At 40.0% G+C, this 26,387-nt stretch overlaps 1 protein-coding gene and 1 long non-coding RNA gene across 2 annotated transcripts in view; one reads left to right on the top strand and one right to left on the bottom strand.

Annotated features, from left to right (window-relative positions):
- The window catches only part of LOC121275048, a 58,273-nt gene that overhangs the window by 26,468 nt on the left and 5,418 nt on the right, over window positions 1-26,387 (top strand). The gene's annotated exons all lie outside the window — the stretch shown is intronic.
- mocs3 (molybdenum cofactor synthesis 3) overlaps window positions 1,278-26,387 on the bottom strand; it is a 62,869-nt gene continuing 37,759 nt past the window's right edge. The window contains exons 10-13 of the mRNA XM_041182414.1: window positions 24,783-24,830; window positions 24,399-24,495; window positions 20,782-20,892; window positions 1,278-3,700 (exon numbers count right to left, since the gene is read on the bottom strand). Coding sequence (XP_041038348.1) covers window positions 3,543-3,700; window positions 20,782-20,892; window positions 24,399-24,495; window positions 24,783-24,830 — 414 coding nt within the window. The 3' untranslated portion in view covers window positions 1,278-3,542. The remainder of the gene's footprint in view (window positions 3,701-20,781; window positions 20,893-24,398; window positions 24,496-24,782; window positions 24,831-26,387) is intronic.

Below are 26,387 nucleotides of genomic sequence, written 5' to 3'. Positions count from 1 at the left end.
AAATTGGATAATGAGGGGATACTTTAAAATTTAACTGAAATATTGAGTTACCTTCCAAACAACTGTGCAAGTGATTTGGAAAAGCTATTGCAGTCACAAAGCCCTATTTGTGGGAAAAGTTGAAGACAGATTTAGCTGTAAATGATGTGTCTTAGAAGTTTCATCTTCGATAAGGCAACATGCTTATAGATCAAAATCACAAGTACAGCAAGAAATTGACGTCTTGCTTCAAAATGATGTCATTGAGTCTAGTTGCAGTAACTAGAGTGCTGGTACCGAAACCAGATGGAGAACACAGACTGTGTGTGGACTATTGGTAGGTGAATGCGGTAACAATAGCGGATTCATATCCTATACCACGACTGGAGAATTGTATTGAGAAAGTGGGACAATCAAAGTTTACCAAAGATTGACTTACTAAAAGTATATTGGCAAGTACTGTTGTCAGAGAGACAAAGGAGATATTGGCTTTTATGACACCAAATGGGCTATATCAATTTAAAGTCATGCTACTTGGTGTGAAGAATGCACCTGCGATATTTCAAAGACTGACAAACAAAGTAATTGTAGATCTAAGCAATTATGCTGTTTGTATTGATAACTTAATAGTTTTCAGTCAGATGTGGGAGGAGGAAGAATTATTCATTCAATTACAAGAAGCTAATTTGGTGATGAACTTGGCTAAAAGTGAATTTGCAAAAGCGCAAGTTACATATCTAGGCCATACCATTGGACATGGTAAAGTGGCTCCAAGATGTAAAAGTCAGAGCTATCGTGGATTTCCCAGTGCCTATTACAAAACAAGAAGTTTTGAGATTTCTGGGCGTGAGTGGGTTTTACCAGAAATTTGTGCCAAATTTTAGCAGTGTGGTTGCACTACTGACTGAACTATTAAAAAAGAACAAGCGGTTTCAATGGAGACTGGAGTGTCAAAAGGCATTTGACAATTTGAAAACTGTACTAATTATGAGAACAGATTTGGCAATACCCAATTACACCAACCAATTTAAGTTGGTCGTTGATGGAAACGATATAGGCATTGGGGCTGTACTGTTACAAGAAAACGATAGTGGAATTGAAAAACCGATAAGGTATTTTTCACGGAAGTTGAATACACAACAGAAAAGATATTCAGCAATCAAAAAAGAGATGATGGGCTTGGTGTTAGCATTGCAGCATTTTGAAATCTATGTTGCAAATAATTTATCGGAAACAATTGTTTATATGGACCACAATCCTTTAAAGTTTCTGGACAAATTTCGAGACAAAAGTGCAAGTCTGTTCAGGTGGAATTTATTATTGCAACCATTTAATCTACAGATTATACATGTTGCTGGACGAGAGAATCTGATTGCCCTTGCTTTATCAAGAGTTTGAAGCTTAGAGGGAAAATTGGACATTTTAAAACCTGGACACCAAACTGGAATGATTTCTGCTAATAGCAAGGATTTGTGTATATAGTTAATGCATACACATGGTAATGTTATAGTGTAAGTATATAGATAAGTATGGGTGATAGTGTAAGATGGGTTAATAAAAATGAAGCCATCTTTTAGAATTCTGACGGTTCATTTTTCGATAAGGAGGGGGCTGTCATGAAGATATATTAATGTCTATAATGTTAGCGGAAATTATTTTTTAAAAAGACACAGACACCAAACTCTGTCTGTGTCCTAACTGGATTAAAGCCAGCTAGTCTAGCGGCTTTGATGTATAGAAGAGTAGATTTGAAATGTTAATTAGGTAAACATGGGGGCAATTTGCATTTTTCTTTAAACAAACTAATGTAGCTTGGATTCAAAGAGAGGGAGTGAAATATTACACCTAACCAGGTGAAGCTCAGAAACAGCGTGTCTGTTTATTTCCCCCAATGATTACTAATAAAGTGTGTTTTATGAAAGGGTCTTATCAGAAGTGGTAAAGTTCAAGAGACAGTAATACAACGAACATTTGCATTCAAAGAGGAAAATATGTATAAAGGAAGAGAAGGCTGTTGGTAAAAAGGAGAGTGATTATAAGATCTAAAGCCTCCAGCCTGTAAGCCTCAAGCATTGTCTGCAAGGACCCAGAGCTGAAAGAAACTCATTTTGAATGCAACTGTCCAGAGTGTACTTTACCAGGGTTTGTTTAGATCTGTGTTTTACTGTTGCTTTAATAGAGATGTAACTAGGAGTCAGGTTAGTTAGGGGATGTTTGTAGTTATTATACTAGTCATTTTGTAGACATATGTATGAGCTTACAATCTTTTTTGTATTAATATGTTTAATTTAGTTTTAAATATCTGAGACTCGGTGGTCTTTACTACTGAATTCAAAGCCTGCATCTTGAAACATACAAATTGTAAAATTGGTTATGATAGTTATTTCAAGTTTCCCTCTGGGATTTGAACAGCTCAGCATTTACCATCGGCTGTGTCATAATAACAACAAGCAGATCTGACAGAATCACGTTTAATTATATTAGATTGGTTCACTGAATAAATCTTACACAAGGATTGCAACAACTGATATTTCCAATTGTAATTAACTGAGTGTCAATCACAAGTAACAGAATCATGAGAGTCTCAGTCAGCTTCAAAAATGAAGCTGTATCCTTATGAAACACCAGATACAATACTCTCTTTTGAAATTTTCAGTAGATCTTCCAATTGACCCATCTCATATTGTAAAAAGTTGAAAGCTCTGGAGTGACTTTGTTACTGTGATGTTATGCTGATGAAAAATAATTAATTCTGCATGTACATATTTAAAAAGAATGTGCACTTTAAAAAAACAATGTAGCCAACTAGTCTGCCTGGGTTTTTTTGAAAGAGGTTACCATAACAGATAACATTATGTCAAACAGATGTTGTGTCATTGTCTACATTAATGGAATCCATGTCATAATTTTTTTTGTGGAGAACCTAAAGACAGCACTTACATTATACACAAGGATAAACATGTTTAATACATCTGGTCCATTATTGAAAACATGAATTGTTACATTAATTGTCCCAGTATCAGAACTGCCATTCTGGTAGCAACATCACAATTTAAAAAATATACAGAAGTTCACCTGGCAGCAATTTACAGCAAACGTGCATTGTCAGAATTTCTGCATGGGTCATTTGCTTCATTCATTTGTGCTGCCATATCAATTGCATCTAAAAGGTTAATCTTTTAGTTCTCACAATATTCCGCTATTAGTAATTCAGTAGCATAGTATTTGGTCTGTAACATAAGATACTTAATAAAATGAATCAACTCTAACCAGGAGATTTTCCGTACACTTGTATTTAGTTACTAATTGCTTATGTCCTTATTAAACAGTTCAAATATAGTCAACACAGAAATCAGCATTAACTACTCTTAGAGAGGCTAGCACATCAACTGAAACAATCTACAGGTTTCTTTTCAAGTTACTGAGCAACCCTGACAAAAACCTTCCGCTTGCATTTATTGACATACATAGAATTAACAGTACATTGAATAACTAATACATTTTAAATACTTTTTTTTAAATGGCGTTAAATGATTTTCTTCCCTTTCTCCTGTTTCCAGCAATCAATACTGTGGGAAGGTTGGATCAATCTTACAAGCCCAGGCCATTAGGCCACCCTGTATATCCTTCACTGATAACGAGGAGAGCTCATTGTCAAGTACCTCTTGCAGGATTTTAACAGCCTTCTGGGAATCATTTCCTTGTTTACAGATAACATATACTGGAAGTTTGAAAAAAAATAGAATTAGGCATTTTACCTGTTGAAAAAAGGAACTATTTTATTATTTTACTGTTATTAATGATGACTCAAAATTTAGGATTTATGCTTTGAACTGCACAATTTGTTGCCAGGACTAATAGCAACCCCTTTGTTACCTACACTGAAGCTTTTACAAGGGACCACAGCCAACCCTTTCCTATAATAAATACTAACAATTTGCTGATAAAATATATACAGTATTACACCAAGTGTTTTGAGAAAAAGTTGTGTTATGAAAAAAATCAAATCTAGATCATTTTTTTATGAGTAAGACTTCTTTTTTGGTTGTGTTCCTGGGAAACTGAAATGCTACCTAAAATGCATTACAGAAAGGTAAATCAAGAGCACCCTCTGGTGATGAAAGTTCAAAGTGATTTATCCAAGTCACAGCACACTTGGCAACAACAACAACTTGCACTCCTGTAGTGCCTTTAATGCAGTGAAACATCCCAAGGCACTTCACAGGGGTGTTTTCAGGCAAAATTTGACACCAGGCCACATAAAAGAGATATTAGGACAGGTGACCAAAAGCTTGGTTGAACAGACAGGTTTTAAGGACCATCTTAAAAGAGATAGAGGTAGAGAGGTTTAGGAAGAAATTCCAGAACTGAGGGCCTTAAGAGCTAAAGGCACAACTGCCAATGGCGGAGGAAAAAAAATCAGCTATGAGGAAGAGCCCAGAATCAGAGGCGCACAGAGATCAAGGATGGTGATAGGGCTGGAGAAGATTACAGAGATGGAAAGGGGCTATGGCACGGAGGAATTTAAACATAACACTGAGAATTTTCAAATTGAGGCACTGTCAGACTAGATGCCAGTGTACGTCAACAAGAACAGGGGTAATATTATGGGTGATGGCAACTTGGTGCAAATTAGGATATGGGCAACAGTTCTGGGTCAGCTGAAATGTATGGAAGGTGGTATATGGGAGCCCAGCCAGAAGAGAATTGGAATAGTCAAGGCTGGAGCTAAAAGATGCATGGTAAGGGTTTCAGCAACAGACAAGCTGAGGTAATGTCAAAGACAGGCAGTATTAGAGGTGGATGTTGGCAATCTTGGTAATGGAGGGGATATGGGGTCAGGAGCTGAGGTTGCAAATAATCTGGTTCAGCCTCAGATAGCGGCCAGCAAAGGTATGAAGTTGGTAAATAGGCAATATTCACTGTGTGTATAGCTTAATATAGAAATTCCAAAAAAATTGCCACTTACCCTGACATGACTAACTATACTAAAATATTGTTTTCTAGTTATGAAAGCGCACTTTGGGCAATCTAACTTTCAGATATGTGGTAAATTAGAATGTGTTGCAATACTACGTTTTCTTTTTTCTTTATTTCAGAGGCATTAATTATCTAACAACCAGTTCACTCTGACCTTCCAGCTAGGAGAACGATTTTTAACCACAAAGAGTTCAAAATTAATTGGATTGAATGTAGTGCTCAGGTTACCCATCAAGATGCTCCAAAGAAAGTCTTCATTTTATCCCCATGTAGTGCGACTAACCAAACAGAAGCAAGTATTCAGTTTATTCAGACATGAGTGCATTTTAGTCCTATCAGGTCACATGGATTTGAGAGATCAGATTACTTGTATTGAAGCACTGGTGACTGACTACACTAAGCTCCATGCATAACAGAATGAAATACTAATCCTTAAAGAGCAATCTAAATATTTATTATGGTTCTGCAATAATGGATCAGCTCGCATGTAGTGAACCGAAAACAAGCTCTTTTTAAAAATAAAAGGGAGCCTTACTGTTGTCAACTGCAGCATAAATAGCATTTAAATGTGTTGTACTACGGGTGGACCAAAAACTCCTACCTGTTCAGAGTTGGCTTTACATATCGATTCACCATTTTTATAGTCTATCGGCCTTGCCATAAAACCTAGTATCCAATTAGACTTTTTGCATTTGAGATGATTCTTTTTCATGTCTTGTAAACCTGAACCCCTGAATATAATTATTCCACATTACCCAACATCCCCCATTCAAAGTATAATCATTACTTTTATTTTTTAACTAAAATATACCACCTCACATTTATCTCATTGTGGCTTTGGCTCCACTTTTCTGCCTGCCCCCCATAACATTTGACTCTCTTGTAGATCAAAAACCTGTCTACTTATGAAAGGTTTTGAGCAGAGAACTAGTGAAAGATTGCTTCCACTAGCAAGAAGAAAAGAGGACAAAGTTGGAATAAGTTTATTCACACATTAGCATCGTAGAATATGGAATGCTTTGTAATTTCAAGTGGTGTTGTATGATTAATATAGTATGACTGCATTTTGAAAGTGAGTTTTGTTTTAAATGTAACATTTTCTGTCTTTTCCTTTCATGTATTGCAGATCACAGGTGCAAACCTATATTCGTTGTACCATTGAGCTGGGACTTTAGTAATGAACAAATCATTTGTGCACTTGTGTGCAAGATAGTCCATATGCTCACTTTATTTGCTTGTTTACATCCTTCTTTAAGGTCCCCTCCACCAAACACACTTTATTGCATATTCCCTAACCTCCACTTATAATGTTTGTATTCTCTAGAGTTTAGAAGAATGAGAGGTGATTTTATTGAATTGTACAAAATTCTTACAGAGCTCGACAGGGTAGATGCAGGAAGAATGTTTCCCCCAGTTGGGGGGGGGGGGTTCTAGGACCAAGATATACAGTCTCAGAATAAATGGCAGGTCATTTAAGACTGAGATGAGGAGGAATTTCTTCAGTCAGAGGGTGGTAAATCTTTGGAATTCTCTACCGCAGAGGGCTGCAGAGGCTCAGTCATTATGTTCAAAGTAGAGGTGGATAATTTCTAGATACCAATGACATTAAGGGATACAGGGATAATGCAGGAAGTTGGCATTGAGGTAGAAGATAAGCCATGATCTAGTTAAGTGGCGGAGCAGGCCCAGGAGGCTGAATGGCCTACTCCTGCTCCAACTTCCTACTGACACTGAATTCCATCTTTTTTTGCTCATCCCATCATATTTTCTCCTAATTCTAATCCTTATGTTTAACGCCCTTCATGATTTAAGCCCTATCTCTGTCACCTCAACCAGTCCTAAAACATAATCCACGGCTCTCTACTCTTCTGACTTCAGCCTCTTGTGCATCCTCCCTCCCTTTTTCCCATGATTTAGCCATGTAGGCTCTAAACTCTGAAATTTCTTCCCTAAATCCCTCCATCTCCCTTTCCTCTGAGACTCTCCTTAAAATCCACCTCTTTGACTATGCTTTTCATCACTGCTCCTACTATTTCCTTCTTCAGCTTGATTTTGTATGGTTTAGGCTTTTTGGCGCATTTGGGGCATTTCTCAATGTTAACAGCACTATTATAAGTTATTACTATTTTAAACTATGTTTGTGCCAGTTGCTGCGCCTAAATGCACTCCTTTTTTTAAAAAAAGGCTATATATAAAATATGTCAACCCCGATCACACTTGAGTACATCTCTGGCAGGTCATTACATAGGAGCAGAAGTAGGTCATTCGGCCCTTCAAGTCATTTAACTAGATCATGGCTGATCTTCTACCTCAAAGTCATTTTCCCACATGATCCCTGTATTCCTTAGTGTCATTGGAATATAGAAATATATTGACCTCTGCTTTGAACATATTCAATGACTGAGCCTTCGCAGCCCTCTGTGGTAGAGAATTCCAGAGATTTAGCACTCTCTGACTGAAGAAATTCCTCCTTACCTCGGTCCTAAATGGCCTACCTTTTATTCTGAGACTCACTTCTAGAACTCCCCCAACCGGGGGAAACAACCTTCCTGCATCTACACTGTTGAACCATGTAAGAATTTTGTACACTTCAATGAGATCCCCTCATTCTTCTAAACTCTAGAGAAGATAAAAATTATTAGTGGAGGTTAGGGAATATGCAATAAACAGCGTTTAGTGGAGGGGAGCTTAAAGAAGTGTGTGAACGAGCAGATAAAGTGAGCATATGGGCTATCTTACACCCAAAAGTGCACAAATGATTTGCTAGCTCAGGGGTACAATGAATATAGGTTTGCACCTGTGATTTGCAATACATGAAAGGAAAAGACAGAAAATGTTACATTTAAAATAAAGCTCATCTTCAAAATGTAGTCATACTATATTAATCATACAACACCACTTGAAATTACAAAGCATTCCACACTCTACAAAGCTAATGTGTGAATAAACTTACCCCAACTTCCTCTTATTTCTCACTTGTGCAAGCAATCTTTCACTACTTATCCATTCAAAGGGCAGAATTTTCCCAGAATAGCACTAAGTGTGGTAGCAGGCGGGTAAAATGGAGTCCTACCCGCTGATGAAAATGGCAGGTTTTCACGCCATATCTTCCTGCGCCTGCCTCATTATTTACACATTCCCAGGAAACATGTCGTTTCTATGGTGGGCGGGCTCTCATTCGCCTGCTTGCCATCACCCTGTTGTTGCATCATGCCGGCTGTCATCTTTAAAAGGCAGCCGCCAGCAAAGCACTCATCGCCACTAGCTCACCACCGCTGTCCAGGAGACACAGCCAGCAAAGGCAAAAAGACTGCAGTCCCGCGTTTTGACAATGGGTCCCTCGAGTGACTGCTGAATGCCGTGGAGGCCCAATGGGATTTGCCCTACCTCCGCTCTGGACACAGGATGAGTAGCAATGTCACCAACCCAGCTTGGGTGGTGGTGGCAGTGGTGGTCAGCTCGAACAACCTGCAGAGGAGGACAGCCATGCAGTACTGCAAAAGGATGAATGATCTCCATTCTGCCAGGGTAAGTCACTTTTTTCATCACTCCCAACTCTCACATTCACAAACCCATCCACAGGGCTTTCACTCACTGCCAGAGCAAGGGACATCACCATTCACTCTTTCACACACACCATCATTGTCCTCATCCTGTTCATGGGACCACTCACCACCCACACAGGCCAGGCATACTCATCATCTAGCCCTTCAGGCTGAGGTGATAGCGCCGGCATTGCAATGCACTGAGCTCAACACTGGCAGGAAGGCGGCCGCCATGGAGATCTTGGTCCAGGATTTCATTACTGCACTGCTGCGCGGGCTTAATTCCATCGCTAATGATATAATTGGCCTCCACCAATGTGTACACGAGAGGGGTACTGGGCAGCTTGATCTCACTCTAGCTATCCCTTCCGCTCAGAGTCAGACAGGGGCCGTAGGTCATCCATAGGGAGGAGGATCAGCAGGTGCACGCTCCAGGGCTATCCACCCAGGTGACTCTGGGAGTAACTGGCCTATCTGAGTCCTATATTCCTGTGACCTCTGCAGGTCCAGCTTCACAGACTGAGGAGGGTGCCACTGCCACATAGTAGGATCCCGAGAGCAGGCCATGGCCCTCAAAGTCTCAGCTATACAGAGGACACCCACCAAAGTCATCACAGACAGGGCGTCACAGTCAGTAGGCTGCCTCCACCTGTGTTGTGGATGTCCGGGAAGCACCAAGACGTAGCGGCAGGGTTAGAAAAGTTAGGTAAAAGTAGTTGCCCAGCCTGGCCATGGGTGTTGGTCACTTGTACATCCTGTTCACTGTTGTCAATAAACTCCTAAGAATGTCACCCTGCCTGTGGCTCCTTGTTCTGATGAGCGGTGTTCTTGTCACTCAGATGTGAAACCTTTCTACACAAGATAAAAGGCAGGTGTCTCAGTCCAGGGCCTCTCCCCAGTGCGGCCTTCAGACCACCGTGATGATCCAGCCTCACACTCCCTGGAAACATTAATGATGCCTGCACCTTGGCGGTGCTGGTTGTTGCTACCAGAATGTAGCGGGCAGGCGCCACAGAGTTCTCTCATACCTTGTGTGTGCTCTCAGCACCTTTTAAGGTGGGGCTGGCCCCCATCACACCAGCATCTGCGACCAGCGATGCCATGTACTAGCTCCTGAAGGGCTAAGGTGGTGAAGGCGGACACAGCATCAGATGCGTCTAGTTTCATGGCTGCGTCTCTGAGATGGCCCTGATCATGGAGCGCAAGCGAGCTGCCCTCGGCCAGACAGAAGTCAGACATTCTCAAAGGCTATTTGAAGATCTATGGAGTGTCCTTACTGCATGATGTCATCATCCTCCTATGAATGAGTGACTTTTAGAGCCTCCACTGCATCTCCGTGACAGGAGCATTCTCAGAGAGTACTGGCACTGCAATAAGCCAGACTGGAGTCAAACATTCACAACTGTGATGTGAGGATCTACAGGGACACCTCACTGCACTTCGTCATCATCCTCCACAAATCTGGCAGCTATGAGGGCCTCCCGAGTGTGCCTGCCTTGTCTAGCCAGTGCGACAGCCTCATCCCATAGTTGTCACCGCCGAGGACCCCCTCATCCTCATCGGAGGAGACATGCAGCTCCTCCAGCTCCTCCTCAGCCAGCTCCTCTCCCCATTGCAGCACCAGACTGTAAAGGGCGCAGCAGACAATAACGATGCATGACGCCCTCTTTGGATTGTTTTCAAGGCTCCATCAGACCGGTCCAGGCACTGGAACCACATCCTCAGCATCCCGATGATCTGCTCCACCAAGTTGCGAGCTGCTGCATGCGCCTCATTATGGTGTCGCTCTGCTGCAGTCTGAGGCTACCACATGGGTGTCATCAGCCACGGCATCTGCGGGTAGCCCTTGTCCCCAAGGAGCCAACCCTGCAGCCTCTGTGGACTAAGGAATGGTCTGCATGGATCTGTGAATGACTCAAGACGTAGGCGTCATGCACACTCCCTGGAAACTGTGTGCACACCTGCAAGATGCGTTTCTGGTGGTTGCATATCAACTGCATGTTCAGTGAGTGAAAGCTCTTGCGGTTGATGAAGTCCACTGAGTGCAGCGGTGGAGACCTGAGTGCCACATGAGTGCAGTCAATCACACCCTGCACCTGTGGGAATCCTGAGATCAGGGCGAGCCCAATGGCCCTTGCATCCTGGCTGTCCTGATCCCAGGCGAAATGCACCAAAGTTGTGTGCCATGGAAAAGATGGCATCCTTGACCTCCTGCATGAATTTACAGGTGGCGGATTGTGCGATCCCACGGAGGTCACCTGTGGGGCCCTGAAAGGAGCCACTGGCATAGAAATTGAGCGCCGCAGTCACTTTCACAACCACTGACAATGGATGCCCTCCATGTCCCTTTGGCGCCAAAACCTGCAGTAAGTGGCAGATGTGAGCCACCAGGTCCCTAGACATGCGCAGTCATCGGCAACACTGGTTCTCAATCAACTGCAGCAATGGTAGGCGATGCCTATAGACCCTGAGTGTCGCTAGGTGCTGACCAGCCATGGCTCCCTGTCGCTCCTGGGCAGCGTGTGCGGGAGCCCCTGCTGCCCCTTCTTCATGCTCCTGCCTTTGCGCGGCCAGGTGCCTCAGTCGCTCTCTCCTCCGTCTTCTAGGGCCTCTATAGGCAATCAGGCATACAACTAGATCACCAGGATCCATGATCCTGACGTGGTCCTCCTGCAGCATGAAGGAGAGGGAGACGTGATTATCATGGCTGTACATAGCACCTTTCCTGGCCCTGTGTGACCACCCTCGACACTTCCTGGAGAGTGCTGCTCATCCCTCGGATGGCCAGGACTGAGTGCGCTGCATGGCTACACTGTCAACCTGCGACATGGGGTCACTGGTCTAAACCAGGATGCTGAGATTGCAAGGGGCTGTGAATGCCTCCAGCAGTGATTGCTACATGGCCAGTGTTGACAAGGAGGTGTATGAATATGCCAGTGTCTCAATGAACGTCAACATTTCAAAGTTCTACACCTTTTTAAAAAATACTCTACTTTTCTGTTCTATCAAAGTGAATAACCTCACACTTCCCATCATTATACTCCATCTGTCATCTTGCCTTGTCTATACCTCTTTGCAGCCTCTGTGTCCACACAGCTTACATTCTCACAAAGCTTTGCATTGTCAACAAACTAAGAATCATTACTCTCGGTTTCTTCGTTTAAGTCATTGTAAATAGCTGGGGCCCCTGCACTGATACTTGAAGCACTCAACTAGTTACAGCCTGCCAAATTAAAAATTTCCCTTTGCCCCTACACTCTTCCTGTCCATTAACCAATCTCCATCTATGCTATGCTATGCTAATATATTATCCCCAATTTGTGTGTTAACCTTTTGTGTGACACCTTATCAATGCCGTTTGGAAATTCAAATATACTACATTTACTGGCACCCTTTATCTACCTGACTAGTTACATCTTCAAAAAAACTCTTAATAAATTTGTCAAACACCATTTACCTTTTGTAAAACCATGTTGGTTGTCCTCTCATACTACAATTTTCTAAGTCTATTGTCAAAAATTCCTTCATAGTAGATTCTTGCATTTTCCCGACAACTGATGTCAGATATTGTTCTAATGAAGCTTTACTACACTCTACAGTTTTCTAATATCCTTTAACATAAGGTTTCCCAGAATTGCATCCAATTCACAACCTTCGCTCAGTAGTAGCATTCTCATTCCTGAATCAGAAACTTGCGTCATCTACTACCACCACTAAAACAAGATTAGCTAATCATTTATCTCACTGTTGTTTGTGGGACCCTGCCATACACAAACCGACTGCTGTATTTGCTTACAAAATAACTATACTTAAAAAGCAATTAATTGGCTATAAAGTAGTTTGTAAATTAATTCTTCTTTAATACTCCAACTGTTGTCCGACAAATGTCTTGGATAAATTCAACATCACTTCCTTTCTTTTAAGTTCATTACCGGTATGTACAAAACCCAGTACAAAAGCAGAAGGACAGAGAAGTCTAGGGATAGATAATTATATTCTTAAACATGAAAGTTTAGGTAGAGCTCCCATGTATTCCCTGTATCTGTAGACTTTTGTGATTTCCTCAAATATTTCAATTTTTTAAACATATCCTCATTACTCATCAGCCCTTGGTTTTCTAAACGTTCTGCAATTTAGTTTGATTCTAGAAGTTTACCCATAACCAAGGTAAAATTAATTGGCTTCTAATTCCTTTTTATCCCTTTTCTGAACAAGGATGCAATATGTTCCACACACCATCTTTTAAAAACAGGAATTATGCCAAAAAAATTTAAAATTAATGGCTCCTGTGGCCCACTTCTTGAGTATCCTTTTACTTTATTGCTCCTATAAGCACATTCAATTGTCCTTCATGTTATGCACTAGTTTTCCTTTATAATTCCCTTCCATATTTTTTTGTATTTCTGGAGTTTTCATTTATAATTTTACTACAAGTAATTTTTAAATTACATAAATGCAAGCTAATGCTTTGCAGTGCATGTAATGTTTCTTTTTAATTTTGAAACTGGAGTGGAACAATAGAAGCTGACCCCAAAAACTGATTTTGCTTTCATCAATGCTAACATTGTGATAGGAAAGCAAAATCACATTAGAAGACAGCTAAGTTTAGTGTGTGACAACTTTGCTTAATTGATAGGTTATGTCCCACTCCAAGACTTGAGCTTGTAATCCCAATTGGCACTCCAATGTGGTATTGAGGGAATGTTCCATTGGACGTGCTATCTTATAGCTGAGATTCAGCTGCCTGCTCCAGTGAACAGTAAAGTTATGATAGAGAAAAAATAGAATTACTAATCTGGAAGAATGAGATTAAATGAGCCAAAGAATCATCTTCATTGGATCCTGTCTTGTGAAATCATATTAAATATCTCTGCCTTTTTAAAGTGGTTCTCATATTTGCAATATTCAAAAATGACAGTCAAATTATGCATTCACTTCGCTCCCACCTGGAATTAGATCTGATCCAACTTACTAGCATATGCACAGAGATCTAGACAGTACTGTTGAAGCTATTAGTAAGCAAATGTTTAACATCAATGACAATATACTATTATCTGATATTTTGAATGAAAAAAATTAATCCCTGCATTAATTTGGGGTCAAGGAAATGTCAGTGTTCGGCAACTAATCTCGTTAACAGTAATTTGTAAACCATCATGTTTTCATGCCAGATAAACATAACATACTATCTCCTGGAATAAAACCCTAGGAACCCTGAAATATACATTAGTAATGGCTTGCTAATTTATTATTATACATATATAGATCATAGAATCCTAAATTGAATGCTGCTGTCCAGAATTTCAACACAGGTCTCCAACAATCTCCTAATGATATACAAAGTTCCCCTTTACTTAATAACATTACAAGACTGTTTTAAGTCAGACAATGACTAATGTTGCAGATTAGTCAGCAAGTGTGGTAATTTGATATTTTTTTAAATTCACAAGCAAAATGAATTGAATGTTTATCCATTTTTCAGTTTTTGAGTAATATGATGAGGACCATTAACTTACCAATAACTGTTGCCAGTTATGCTTGATGTTAATCTGAGCTTGCTGGGAAAATATTTGTTAACCATTTTCCAGTGAAACCCTCCAATTGCAATAACATTTTACTTAAGTGACTTTTGAATTTATCAATACATCAGAGGCACTAAGATTAATACTTAATTCTGAAGGAAACTTTGATCTGATGTGGGATTTAAACTCAAATATGCTGTTTAATCAAGTTGGAAGATTGACACTGCGCCGGGAGTGACAGGACTCAAAACTCATACCTAAGTATAACATCCACGTGCCCTCATCGCCAATGCTGCATTGATGAGTAATGTTTTAGGTTTATGCCTACCCCATGCACTCATTATGCTTGGAGTAGGTATCCACTGAGCATTTCAGCAAAAACACTTTGATCAGCATAATTACCCAGATGCTTTTTCTGCAGTTTTCTCTTGAAGAAGAGAAAACAATTTTTGAGCACATCTTGGCTGTAACTACAAAGGAATCTCAATTTCAACCATCCTCCTCTACTAAATTTCTGCACAATCACACAGCCTGCCTTCTTGGACCTGCTCTGAAGTTGCTGGCAGAATTTATTTGCTGCAAAATTGTTAAGCCATCAAAAGGCATTGGAGGCAACATGAGTTGTGACCTGTGATAGAAAACACATTGCTACACTCTATACTCATTTCAAAGCCTTATGAATTGGCATTAAATCAGCTTTTGTGAAAACATAAAGCCAGAATTCAAGAACTGTAAGGAAGTCTCACCCATAGTCTGTCAATAGATGTGCATTATTTGATATTTTTTCTTCTTAATGCAAGGCGAGTTTTGGCATTGGGTTCAAACAAGCTTGCAGTTGACAGGCTGATTTTTAAAATATGGAAGTCAAGTCCCTCGTGAGCTATTTCCTTAGATAAAAAACGCTATCCTATTCTCCAGCTGTTCAAGAATGAAGTAACCAATGAAACAGATTCACCCTTGTGCTGCTTGAATCATGGACTTTGATTCTTTTAATACGTGAAGTGGATTAAGTTCAGCATTATTAGCAGGCATTCCAGATGAAGGGCTAAACCAAGGTTCACTTGGCATGTATGTAGTTATGATACAAACTTTAAACACGCCTATAAATGGCAACTTAGGGATATACGCTGATTTCCCAACTTAAGAAATGGGGCTTCCCAAAAAAAGCTCTTAAAATTTCTAATCCTTGCAAGAAGCATAAATGTGCTACTTAACAAACACATGCAGTTTGCATAACAAAGATTTCAAAACTGTCATGAAGACATCTCTCCTTTGAAGTCAGGAGCATGTTTTAAAAAAAAAAGCAAAAAGTATGTTTTCTCTTAACAAAAAGCAGATTCTTATTTGGCATGAAGAAGGATTGGTTCATGGAAACATAGAAAATAGGAGGAGTAGGTCATTCAGCCCTTTGAGCCTGCTCCACCATTCAATATGATCATAGCTGATCCTTTATGTCAATGCCATACTTCTGCTCTCTTCCCATTTCCCTTGATGCCTATAGAGTCTAGAAATCTGTTTCCTTCTTAAATATATTCAGTGACTTGGCCTCCACAGCCTTCTGTGGTAAAGAATTCCACAGGTTCACCACCCACTGTGTGAAGAAGTTCTCCTCGTCTCAATCCTAAATGGCCTACCCCATATCCTAAGATTGTGACCCCTTCTTCTAGACCCCCCCCAGCCAGGAGAAACACATTCCCTGCATCCAGTCTGTCCAGCCCCGTCAGAATTTTATTCAATGAGGTCCCATCTCATTCTTCTAAACTCCACTGGAGTTTAGAGAGGCCTAGTTGACCCAATCTCTCCTCATATGATAATCCTGTCATCCCAGGAATCAGTCTGGTGAACCTTCGCTGCAGTATGTTCAAGGCAAGTATACCCTTTCTTAGGTAAGGAGACCAAACCTGTCTCACCAAGGCCAAGTACAGCTGCAGGAAGACATCCTTCTTCCTGTACTCAAGTCTTCTCGCAATGAAGGCCAACATGCCATTTGCCTTCTTAGCTGCTTGCTACACCTGCATGCTTACTTCCAGTGATTGGTGTACAAGGACACATAGGTCCCTTTGTACATCAACATTTCCCAATCTATCATCATTTAAATAAAACTCTGCCATTCTGTTTTTGTTACTGAAGTGGATAATTTCACACTTATCCATGTTATACTGCATCTGCCATGTATTTGCCCACTGACTCAACCTCTTTAAATCGCCTTTAAACCTCTTAACATCCTCCTCACCACTCACATTCCCACCGAGTTTTGTGTCATCACTTGGAAATATTGGGCAGAACTTACCATTCAGCGTGCCGGTGCACACCCAACATGCTGGAATGTTAAATGATGCGCAGTAACATCGGGTGTGCATCCCGACGTCGCGCGATATTTCTTCAGCCACCGTGTGCCGGGGTCAGCTGTACACCTGCTGATATTTGAAAGGCCTATTAAGGCCATTAACTAGATAACTGACAGTAATTTTCCGCTGCCCGTACAACCTTATGGTTGGCAGACAGGCGAAAAGGCCAAGCAGCCTTTACGTTTTTTAGGAAACCTCATTCACCAGTGGGATGAGGTTTCCTGAGGCTTTTACAAATTAAATAAAAAGTTTCTTTGAAAAATAAAAAAAATGTCCCATGGCATGTGACACAGTCACATTAGGGGACATGTTTCATAAAATTTTTAATGTTTTTGTTTTTTTTTGAAAAGCGCTTCAATCTCCAAGGCAGCTCCGTGCCTCAGGGAGACTGAAACGCTCTTTTGCATGCATGCGCGATAGAGCGCTGGACCTGACTCTCCCTCCTCCCGCACATGTCAGCGCCAACGCTTGCATTCCAGGCTGGGCGGGCCAATGCTGATCGCTGGCGGCGGTTGGCTCCACGATCGTTCCCGCCGAGCCCACCTGGCCAATGTAAAATCCTGGCCATTATATTTAGCTCCCTCATCCAAATATCGATCTACATTGTGAATAGCTGGGGCCCCAAGCACTGATCGCTCCGGTAACCCATTAGTCACCGACTGCCACTCCAAAAAAGATTCATTTATTCCTACTCTGTTTCCTGTCTGCTAATCAAGTCTCAATCCACGCCAATATATTACTCCCAATTCCGCGGGCAGGATTTTCAGGTCAGCGGGCAGTCACGATTGGGGCGCCTGTGAGCGGCTAGGGAACAGAACTGACCGCGATTTCACACTGGCTGGCCAATTAACAGCCAGCCAGCATGAAAGGCTGAAAAGCTCAGCACTGCCGGAGTCGGGATGGGAGGAGGGTGAGTGCTGAAGTCAGCGGGGGCATGGGGGAACACAGATGAAAGCTGCCTGAAGGCAGAGAGGTGACTCGGAGCTGAAGAATTTAAATTCAATAAAAACAGATTTAAAATTTTGGACAAAATGCCCATGCATCAGAATGAGTCACCTAAACTTTATGGATGCTGAAATTTGTGTCAACATTTTTATCTTTTTTAAAATTAATCTCAGAAACCTCATCCCATCGATTCACCCGCCCGCCAATCATAATGTTGGGCGGGCAACGAAAAATCCGAGTTAATTGCGCCATTGATGGGCTTAATATCCCTCTCAGTTGTCGGCAGGCGCAGTGCCTAATCTCACTCGCACCCGGCGACCGAAATATCGCACAAGTGCAGGATGACGTTGGGATACTCACCCAACATCACAAGCGATTTTACGCTCGAACGTGTCGGGTGCGTGCCCACATGCCAAGCGAAAAATTTTGGCCCATGTGATTTAACTTTGCACACTAACCCCTTATGTGGGACTTTATCAAAAGCTTTCTGAATATACAAATACGCAACATCCACTGGTTCTCTCTTATCAATTCTGCTAATTATGTCCTCAAAAAAACTCCAGTAGGTTTGTCAAACATGATTTACCTTTCATAATCCATGCTGACTTTGTCTAATCCCGCTATTCTTGTCCAACTGTCCTGTAATCACATCCTTTATAATAAACTCTAGCATTTTCCCCACTACTGATGTTAGGCTAACCGGTCTGAAGTTCCCTGTCTTCTCCCTCCTTTTTTAAACAATGGGTTACATTTGCCACCTTCAAATCTGCTGGGACCGTTCCAGAATCTACAGAATTTTGGAAGATGATAGCTAACACATCCACTATTTCCATGGCCACCTCCTTTAGTACCCTGGGATGTTGATTATCAGGCCCTGGAGATTTATCGGCTTTCAGTCCCATTAATTTTGCCAACATTTTTTTTATTAATACTGATTTCCTTCAATTCCTCCTTCTCACTAGACTCTCGGTTCCCAGCATTTCTAGGAAGTCATCTCTGTCTTCCTCTGTGAAGACAGAACTAAAGTAGTTGTTTAATTGCTCTGCCATTTCCTGGTTCTCTATTATAAATTCTCCCATTTTGGACGTAAGGGACCTACATTTTTCTTCACCAATCTTTTTAGTTTTACATACTTATAGAAGCTTTTACAGTCCGCTTTTATGTTCCTTGCATGTTTACTCTCATACTCTATTTCCCCCTCTTAATCAGTCTCTTGGTCCTCCTTTGCTGAATTCTAAACTGCTCCCAATCCTCAGGCTTGCTACTTTTTCTAGCAACTTTATATGACTGCTTTTTGTATCTAATACTATCCTTAAATTCTTTTGTTAGCCATGGATGGGCCACCTTTCCTGTTGTGTTTTTGCATCAGAAAGGAATGTATAACTCTTGTAATGCATGCATTTGTTCCTTAAATATTAGCCATTGCCTGTCCACTGTCATGCCTTTTAATGACGTTCCCCAATCTATCTTAGCCAACTCGCTTCATACCTTTGTAGTTTCCTTTGTTTAGATTTAGGACCCTAATTTCGGATTGGATAACTTCGCTTTCCACCCTAATGAAGGATTCTAAAATGTTATGGTCACTGTTCCCTAAAGGGCCCCATACAACAGGATTATTAACTAACCCCTTCTCATTGCACAATACCAAATCTTAGGATGGCCTGTTACATAGCTGGTTCTTCAATGCACTGGTCTAAAAATCCATCTCGTCCACACTCCAGGAATTCATCTGCCACAACATTATTGCCAATTTGGTTTTTCCAGTCTATATGTAGATTAAAGTCATCCATGATTATTGTAGCAACCTTGTTACATGCATTTCTAATTTTCTGTTTAGTGCCATCCCCTACCTTACCACCACTGTTTGGAGGCCTATAGACAACTCCCACTAATGTTTTCTGGCCCTTGTTGCTTCTTAGCTTCACCCAGATTGATTCTACATCTAGATTTTCTGAGCCAATATCATCTCTCACTATTGCACTGATTTTATCCTTAACTAAAAACACCACTCCACCTCCTTTGCCTTTTTGCCAATCCTTCCTAAATAAATAGAGTACCCATGGATATTCAGTAGCTAGCCTTGGTCACTCTGCAGTCATGTCACCATAATCGCAATCATATAATACTCATTGACATCTATTTGGAACACAATTTTTTAAAGTCATTAAGAAATATACATTACAGCTTGTCAACCTCTCAACCCAAAAAGACAATAAATATACATCTTTAATATAAATGTAAAAAGATTAATTTCTTGTGATTTTCTTTAACAATTGATGTCTTTCGGAACTAGATTCTTTTCTGGCTATTTCCAAAAAGCAACACAGTATTTTGGAAGAATGTACTGTTCTCCTTAGAATTACTTGAGAGGAACTGTTCATGAATGTGAATTATGTAAAACGTTTTAGATCCAGATATCCTCATTCTTTGAATGGAGGCAGGCTCATTCTTTCAGCAAGGAGAGACCTGCACATCAAATGTCTTCATTTCTTTAATTGACGCATATGTCCACAGCAATTTAAAATGTGGTTTAAGATTTAGATTATGGTGTAAATGTGTGAGTTTTTAAAGCTTTTCTATTGAAATAATTGTTTAAACTTAACTTGTATAAAAGGCTACAATTTTACATACATTTTGAGAGTAAAAACAGTTCATGCCTAATTCCTTATCAAAACAACACTGGTGCATAACAAATAAATAATAAGTGCCCAACTAATTTATAATAGTTAAAAATTGTTCAATTTTGCTGGTACGAAAAGGGAAACTTAACTTTTCAGTTAACTGTACTATATGACATCGGCAGCCAGAAATTAAGAAAATGCTGTAAATGATCAAAACAGCTAAAATTAAAAATATTTCATCTGTTAAAAATTATTGAGTATATTGTAATCAAGGGTTGAGTTTTATTAAGAATCTTGGTTCATTTTGAGCAACATGGTTTAGAATTAATTTTGAAAAGAACAGCACAAGCTAATTTAAAAGTGCAAAATTGGATTCAGAAGCAAGTGCTTAAGTGTAAAACCTATCAAGTGTTTTGCACATAGTATATTGTGTACTATATCAAAAAAAGTATTTATTTTAATTTGTACTCATACAAAACATAATTGTAACTTGCCTTGCTACTGAACACACTGCCTAATTATAAACAACTTTTTAAGTCTGTACATCTTGACTACAACTATAGACAAAAGAAAGCCTGGAGTGTTTCCGGGCAGATCTGACCATTATTCACAAAGAAAACTCCCCTTAAATATACACAAGTAGTACTTCTAGATATCTTAATTGTATGCTACACAGCTCTTGAGGACAAAAGAACTGTAAAGTCTTTGTGTAGGAGCTCCCTTATATGAAACTTCTGGCTTTAAAATAAATATTTTTCACAGTTGCCGTCAAGTGTAAAGCTCAATAAATAACATAGTTGTAATAATCATAAATGTATCTTACATGTAATAAGAACCGTACCTGGGAAGGCAACCATATTATCCAGGGCCTTCTTTCTACTCGTGTTGATGCTATTCTGTAAAAGCTTTATGTAGTCAACATTCTTTTCCTCTAATTTAGCCAATGGAAAATCTGACATTGTGCATCGGAAACAATTGTATTGTAATCATTCCATTTGAAAACAAGAATATGCATTATTAATGCAAAAATTATACAGATTTCCTGCTGCAAATTAAATGGCTCTTTTAAAGCCACTATCCTATTGCCAGCATTCCTCCCCTCCACACACAAATGTTTATAAGGTTAATAGTAAAGCAATAAATAAACAGAAAACAAAAATAAATCTGCATTTTGATTCAATGCAACCATTACAATGTATGGCAGTGAAACTGTTTCAATATGTATGCTTCCTCAAATGTGAGGTACAGCAGAATTAATGGAAGGCAAGCATCTAACATAATTCATGTTAACACAATTAAAATTTATTCCCATCTAACCCAATTAGAACCAGACTGAATCAGCTCTTAATCCAGGATTTAAAATTGGTGTAGGTCAATGAACTCCAATCAAGTGCACTGTCATGCAGCGTTTTTTCAGCTGATGTTAGTTCTGCGCATAAGTATGTTTTTACACCAGTAAGGACAAGAATGATAGCTGCCTTAAAACAATTTAAAACAAAAATCTGTGATCAACTGTGTTGAATTGTACTTGTAATAATGGACATAAAGGAGATGTGGAACACTAACAAAAAAGGAAATTAAAAAATGCAGAAGAAGAAAAATACTAAGAAGCATATCTGAGTAATGGAGAAAATCTTGGAATGAGCGAAAAGTAAATTACAGTCCCACTGTTTGCGAGGGTTATGTTCCCGCGAAACTTTGCAAACAGTGAATTCACGAACGATAAGCATATTCTACAATGTGAGTCAACTAGATAGGTTCCAGCCATCTTAAATTTTTACATGTAGAAAGGATCAAAGGCAAGAAAAAAAAACTATGCTTTTAATAGATTTAAAGATAGATTTACTGTAGAAATTGTTTAATAAAACAAGAAAAATGTAAAATTTGTCACACTTGCGGCACTTTAATCGCGAGTGAAGGTGGACTTCAATCGGGGCCATGGGGAGTTCTGGCTGCTGGGGCCATGGGGATGGGGAAGAGGCTGGCTGCAGGAAATCGTCATGGATACCTTCCCTTTTTTTTTAAACTTTATTCAAGTGTTTTTCCTTTTCTCAGCATTTTTTAAGGATGCCTTCTATATTTTTTTTAAAACCACGGATAAGTGAATTTGGGCACTGTTATGGCACAGCCGATGGTAAATGCTGAGTTGTTCAAATCCCAAAGGGAAACTTGAAATAACTGCCACAACTTGTTTGGCAATTTGTATAAATTTCGAGGTGCCTGCCTTGAATTCAGTAGTAATAAGACCACTAAGTCTTATAGGTTTTACAAAACTAGATTAAACATTTATTAATAAAAGAAATTATTTTTAAATACATATAGGTCTACAAATTACTACTATGATAACTTCTAAATCCCCATATCAATCTAACTCCCAGTTACACTTTCATTTAGGCAATAGTAAGACACATAGGTGAGAATTTTCTCCCCGTCGGGCAGGCGTGGAGCCAATCACTGCCCACGATTGGCTGCGGGCCACCATTTTACATGGGCGAGGCAATTAAGGCCCGCCCAACGTGACACGCATCCAGTAGCGCTCAGCGTTACCTTTGCAGGCAGGGGGAGGAGGGAGAGTCGGGGTCTACATTCTTTCACGCACATGCACAGAGCTGCCTCAGGGAGATTATATTCAAGCTGAAACATCAAAACAAAAAAAGTTAAAAATCATTCACACACGTCCCCTCATGTGACAGCGCCACAGGAGCTGGGACATGTTTATCAAGTGTTTAAAAAATATTTAATGCACCCTTCATGAAATCTCATCCCACCCGTGGATGAGGTTTCATGAAAAATGCAAAGGCTGCCTGGGCTCTTCGCCTGCCCACCAACCTTAAGGTTGGATGGACAGCCCTGACAATTAGATTAATTAGTTTATTAATGGCCTTAACAGGCCTTTGACAGGTCGGCGGGCACACAGCCGACACCCGTGCAGTGATGTCGGGGCACATGCCTGACGTCACCGTGTGTCATTTTACGTGTTGGTGTGAGGGGCCCGCCCCCACACACTGAACAGAAGATTCTGCCTATAGATTTTAAAGACCTAGGCAAAGAAACATGATACCCTGAACAAGTCAAATTCAAAGTGAGTTTTCTTAACTTCAGTCCTTTGAAGACAGCAACTTAAGGCATAGATGCTGAAGCCTTTTCACACTTGTATGATCTTAAAATGCCAATCTTCAAGAATATATTAAGTCACTGCAGAGGTGAATGAAAGATATGTAGAAGAAGTAATGCATGATGAAAATTGGTTTTACATCAGGGTGAAATACGATGAGTCAACTGTTTATGTTAAAACAGATTTCCAATAAATTTATAACATCCATTGTTACAACGACTTCATAGATTTTGAGCAGGCTTTGACAGTGCATAGCAAGAAGTGATATGGCACATCTAGAAGATGTATGATATTCCTGGGAGACTTGTAAACATGGAAAACATCTATAACAGCGCTTAGGCATTTGTTAAAGTGGATAGAAAATGGATGGAATGGTTTAGATCAACAACGGAGGCAAGACAAGGATGTACACTGTTGCGTGATTTCCTTAATCTGGCAATGGAAACAGTAATGAATGTTGAACTAAAAGCTGCTATTGCTTCAAGCTTATTGTTTTACATCACTTGAAGTTACTACTTTAGGATTACTATGTAAGTAAAATTCTATTCTGCAAAATTAGATGTTTGCCCAGAATCTCAATGTTTAAGTTGGATACATCATAAAATAATTTGAGGAAACTATCTAAACGATCAAAAAAATCGTAAATATAAGCATTTCAAATTCAAATGTTTCGTAGTATTAGTTTTAACTTTCTAGCTTTTATATTCAAATATGTTATTTTTTCTTTACTATCAAATTAATACTTTATAAAAATGGATCTAATGGATTTTTAAAAATTCATTCCTGGGATATGAGCATCGCTGGCAAGGCAGAATTTGTTGCCTATCCCTAATTGCCCTTGAGAAGGAAGCAGTGATTACAGCACTAAGGTTAATTATTAAATTATTATTGATCTCTTACACTGAACAAAACTGCAGGCTCAAGAGACCGCCGTTTGGGGGGGTGGAGAAGAGACTTCCCATAACCTTTACAAACCCTGAAAGTCATCAAAAGTAGATTTTGCATAGCTATGTTGATTACAATATAAAAGTGTCAATAAAGAGAGTAATGCAATTAGATATAAATTGCATCAAAAGAAAAACAAATCCAGATGAAATGGAATATAGAAAACTTACAGTAATGTTATAATTGGTTGCACTTTTAAACTTCATTTTCCAAAAGGCTAAGAAAAAGAATAGTACTACTTGAATGCACAATTTTGAAATGTTATGTCAACACAAAACAAATTGAAAAGCTATTTGCTTGCTCCATTCCTTTTAGGCATCAGGCTCATTTTATTCCATCATTGTGCCTACCCGATGCATAAATGATGATCAAAACAAAATAAAATCAACAAAGGATACAAATAGAATGAGATAGCTGACAAATATCAACTTCCACCTGTGGACGAACATCTACCAGGACATGAGAAACACCTTGATCCAATAGTTGTTTATATTCCTGAAGTGATAGAGTAGAAAACATTTTAACAGTACTAGCTGGGCGTTATGAGCAGTTTAGCTAGGTCTTGTGAACAATTTATGTCTATGAATATTTAAAGTAAGCTGCAACATGCAAATTTTCTTCTGTACAATAATGCAAATTTGTTTTATTTTTAGGCATATGAAATGTAGTGTTATCAAGAAGCTTTCAATGATAATACAGCTTCAATATTTCTACTGATAAATACATATAAAACAAAATAGAAATTACATCCTTGGTATGGAAGTTAAAATCAGCAGTCTTACCTGTACAGTTATTCTTTGTTCTTTGGTTAACAAATGAAGTGTCCTACACTAGAATTGGGAAGCAAAGGAAATGGAAGAGGTCAGGAGTCAGAATAACCAACAGGTTAATAGGACTTCAGACATACAAATTGATAGCTATTAACTGTGGCTTCTAATAGTATAAAACATAATCACAGGACTTGCCTCTTCAATGCAACAACCTCCTCTACTTAAGAGACACAACTAAAATTGTACAAGAATGTGCTGTCATTTGTGATAAAAGGGCTCGCCATAAAGTACTACCCACAGTTACATGATCATATAAAGAACCCAAAGTAATATACCTTGGTGATTCAGAAAGTATCCAAAGCAGTCATCCTTACATATCCATTACAAAAAGAGAATTTTCAGTCTGCAGCATAGAGACAGCGCTCGACATTCATCTTGCTGACAGCTACCCACAAGTTTTCCGCAGGTTTTTGAGCAGAGACCTGGGGGAGAATTTTCCCCACGTTAGGGGTGGGTGGGGTTTGTGCAGGGGCGGGTGGGAGTGGGCTTGAACCCAATCGGTACCCCGGATTGGGTCCACGCCGCCATTTTACGTGGGCGGGTCAATTCAGGCCCGCCCAGCGTGACATTTGCCCAGAAGCACTGTGCGCTCCTCGTGCGGGCTGGGGGTGGGGGCGTCCCGAGTCAAGGGCCTGCGGCATACGCGCGAAAGAGTGCAGAAATCTCTGAGGCACCTCTGTGCCTCAGGGAGATTAGTTTAAGGTTTAAAAATTTAAATAAAGAAAATAAAATATCTTAAGACATGTCCCCTCTTGTGACAGTGTCACATGAGCTGGGACATGTCAAGGAGCATTAATGAAAAAATTTATTCAATTTATAAATTTTGTGAAACCTCACCCTGCCAACCTTAAGGTTAGATGGGCAGCTTTCTCAATAGGTTTAATTAGTTAATTAATGGCCTTAACAGGCCTTTGACAGTTCGGCAGGAGCGCAGCCAACTTGGCTACACGCCCGCTGAACTGAAAATCTAAATGACGCACGGTGGCATAGGGATGCACGCCCAATGTCACCCTGCGTCATTTTACGCCTTGGCAAGCGGGCCCTGCCCCCGCTCACCAAGCTGAAAATTCTGGCCCTGCTCTAATCTAGCATTTGATCCAACAAGGTGCCCTCTACAGCACATCAGAGGTGTCTACAAGCAGGACAAAAACAACAAGGTTCTTCAACCAATCAGATTGTAAAAATCTCACTGAAAAATGCAGGATAGAGTTTTGTTCGGGGCAAGGAGGCCTGAAAATTGGCGTTAGAGAGCTGTGTGCCAGATTGCTGGCATGTTCCCCTCTCTGGGCCAATTGTATTGCTTTAGTGTCAAGCATACTTAATTCTTATTTCTTTAACCAAGATATTAACTGCACTTACTTTCTGGAAATGCCATGTAGAACAAGAGAAATCTCAGGTGAACTCTAGGACTCTAGAGGGATGTGAAACTATTCAGCTTCACTGCTAACAACTCCATTAGCTTTGTCCACCATTGTTACCTGGTGGATACTGAAATCCCACAGTAGTAATGAATGATACTGGAGGTCCTTGTTCATTGGAGTACAGCATCATGATATT

Source organism: Carcharodon carcharias, chromosome 2, assembly GCF_017639515.1.
Source record: "Carcharodon carcharias isolate sCarCar2 chromosome 2, sCarCar2.pri, whole genome shotgun sequence".
In the NCBI taxonomy this organism is placed as follows: Eukaryota; Metazoa; Chordata; class Chondrichthyes; order Lamniformes; family Lamnidae; genus Carcharodon; species Carcharodon carcharias.
The sequence above is the reverse complement of the archived record's forward strand: the minus strand, read 5'-3'. Positions and strand labels throughout refer to the sequence as shown.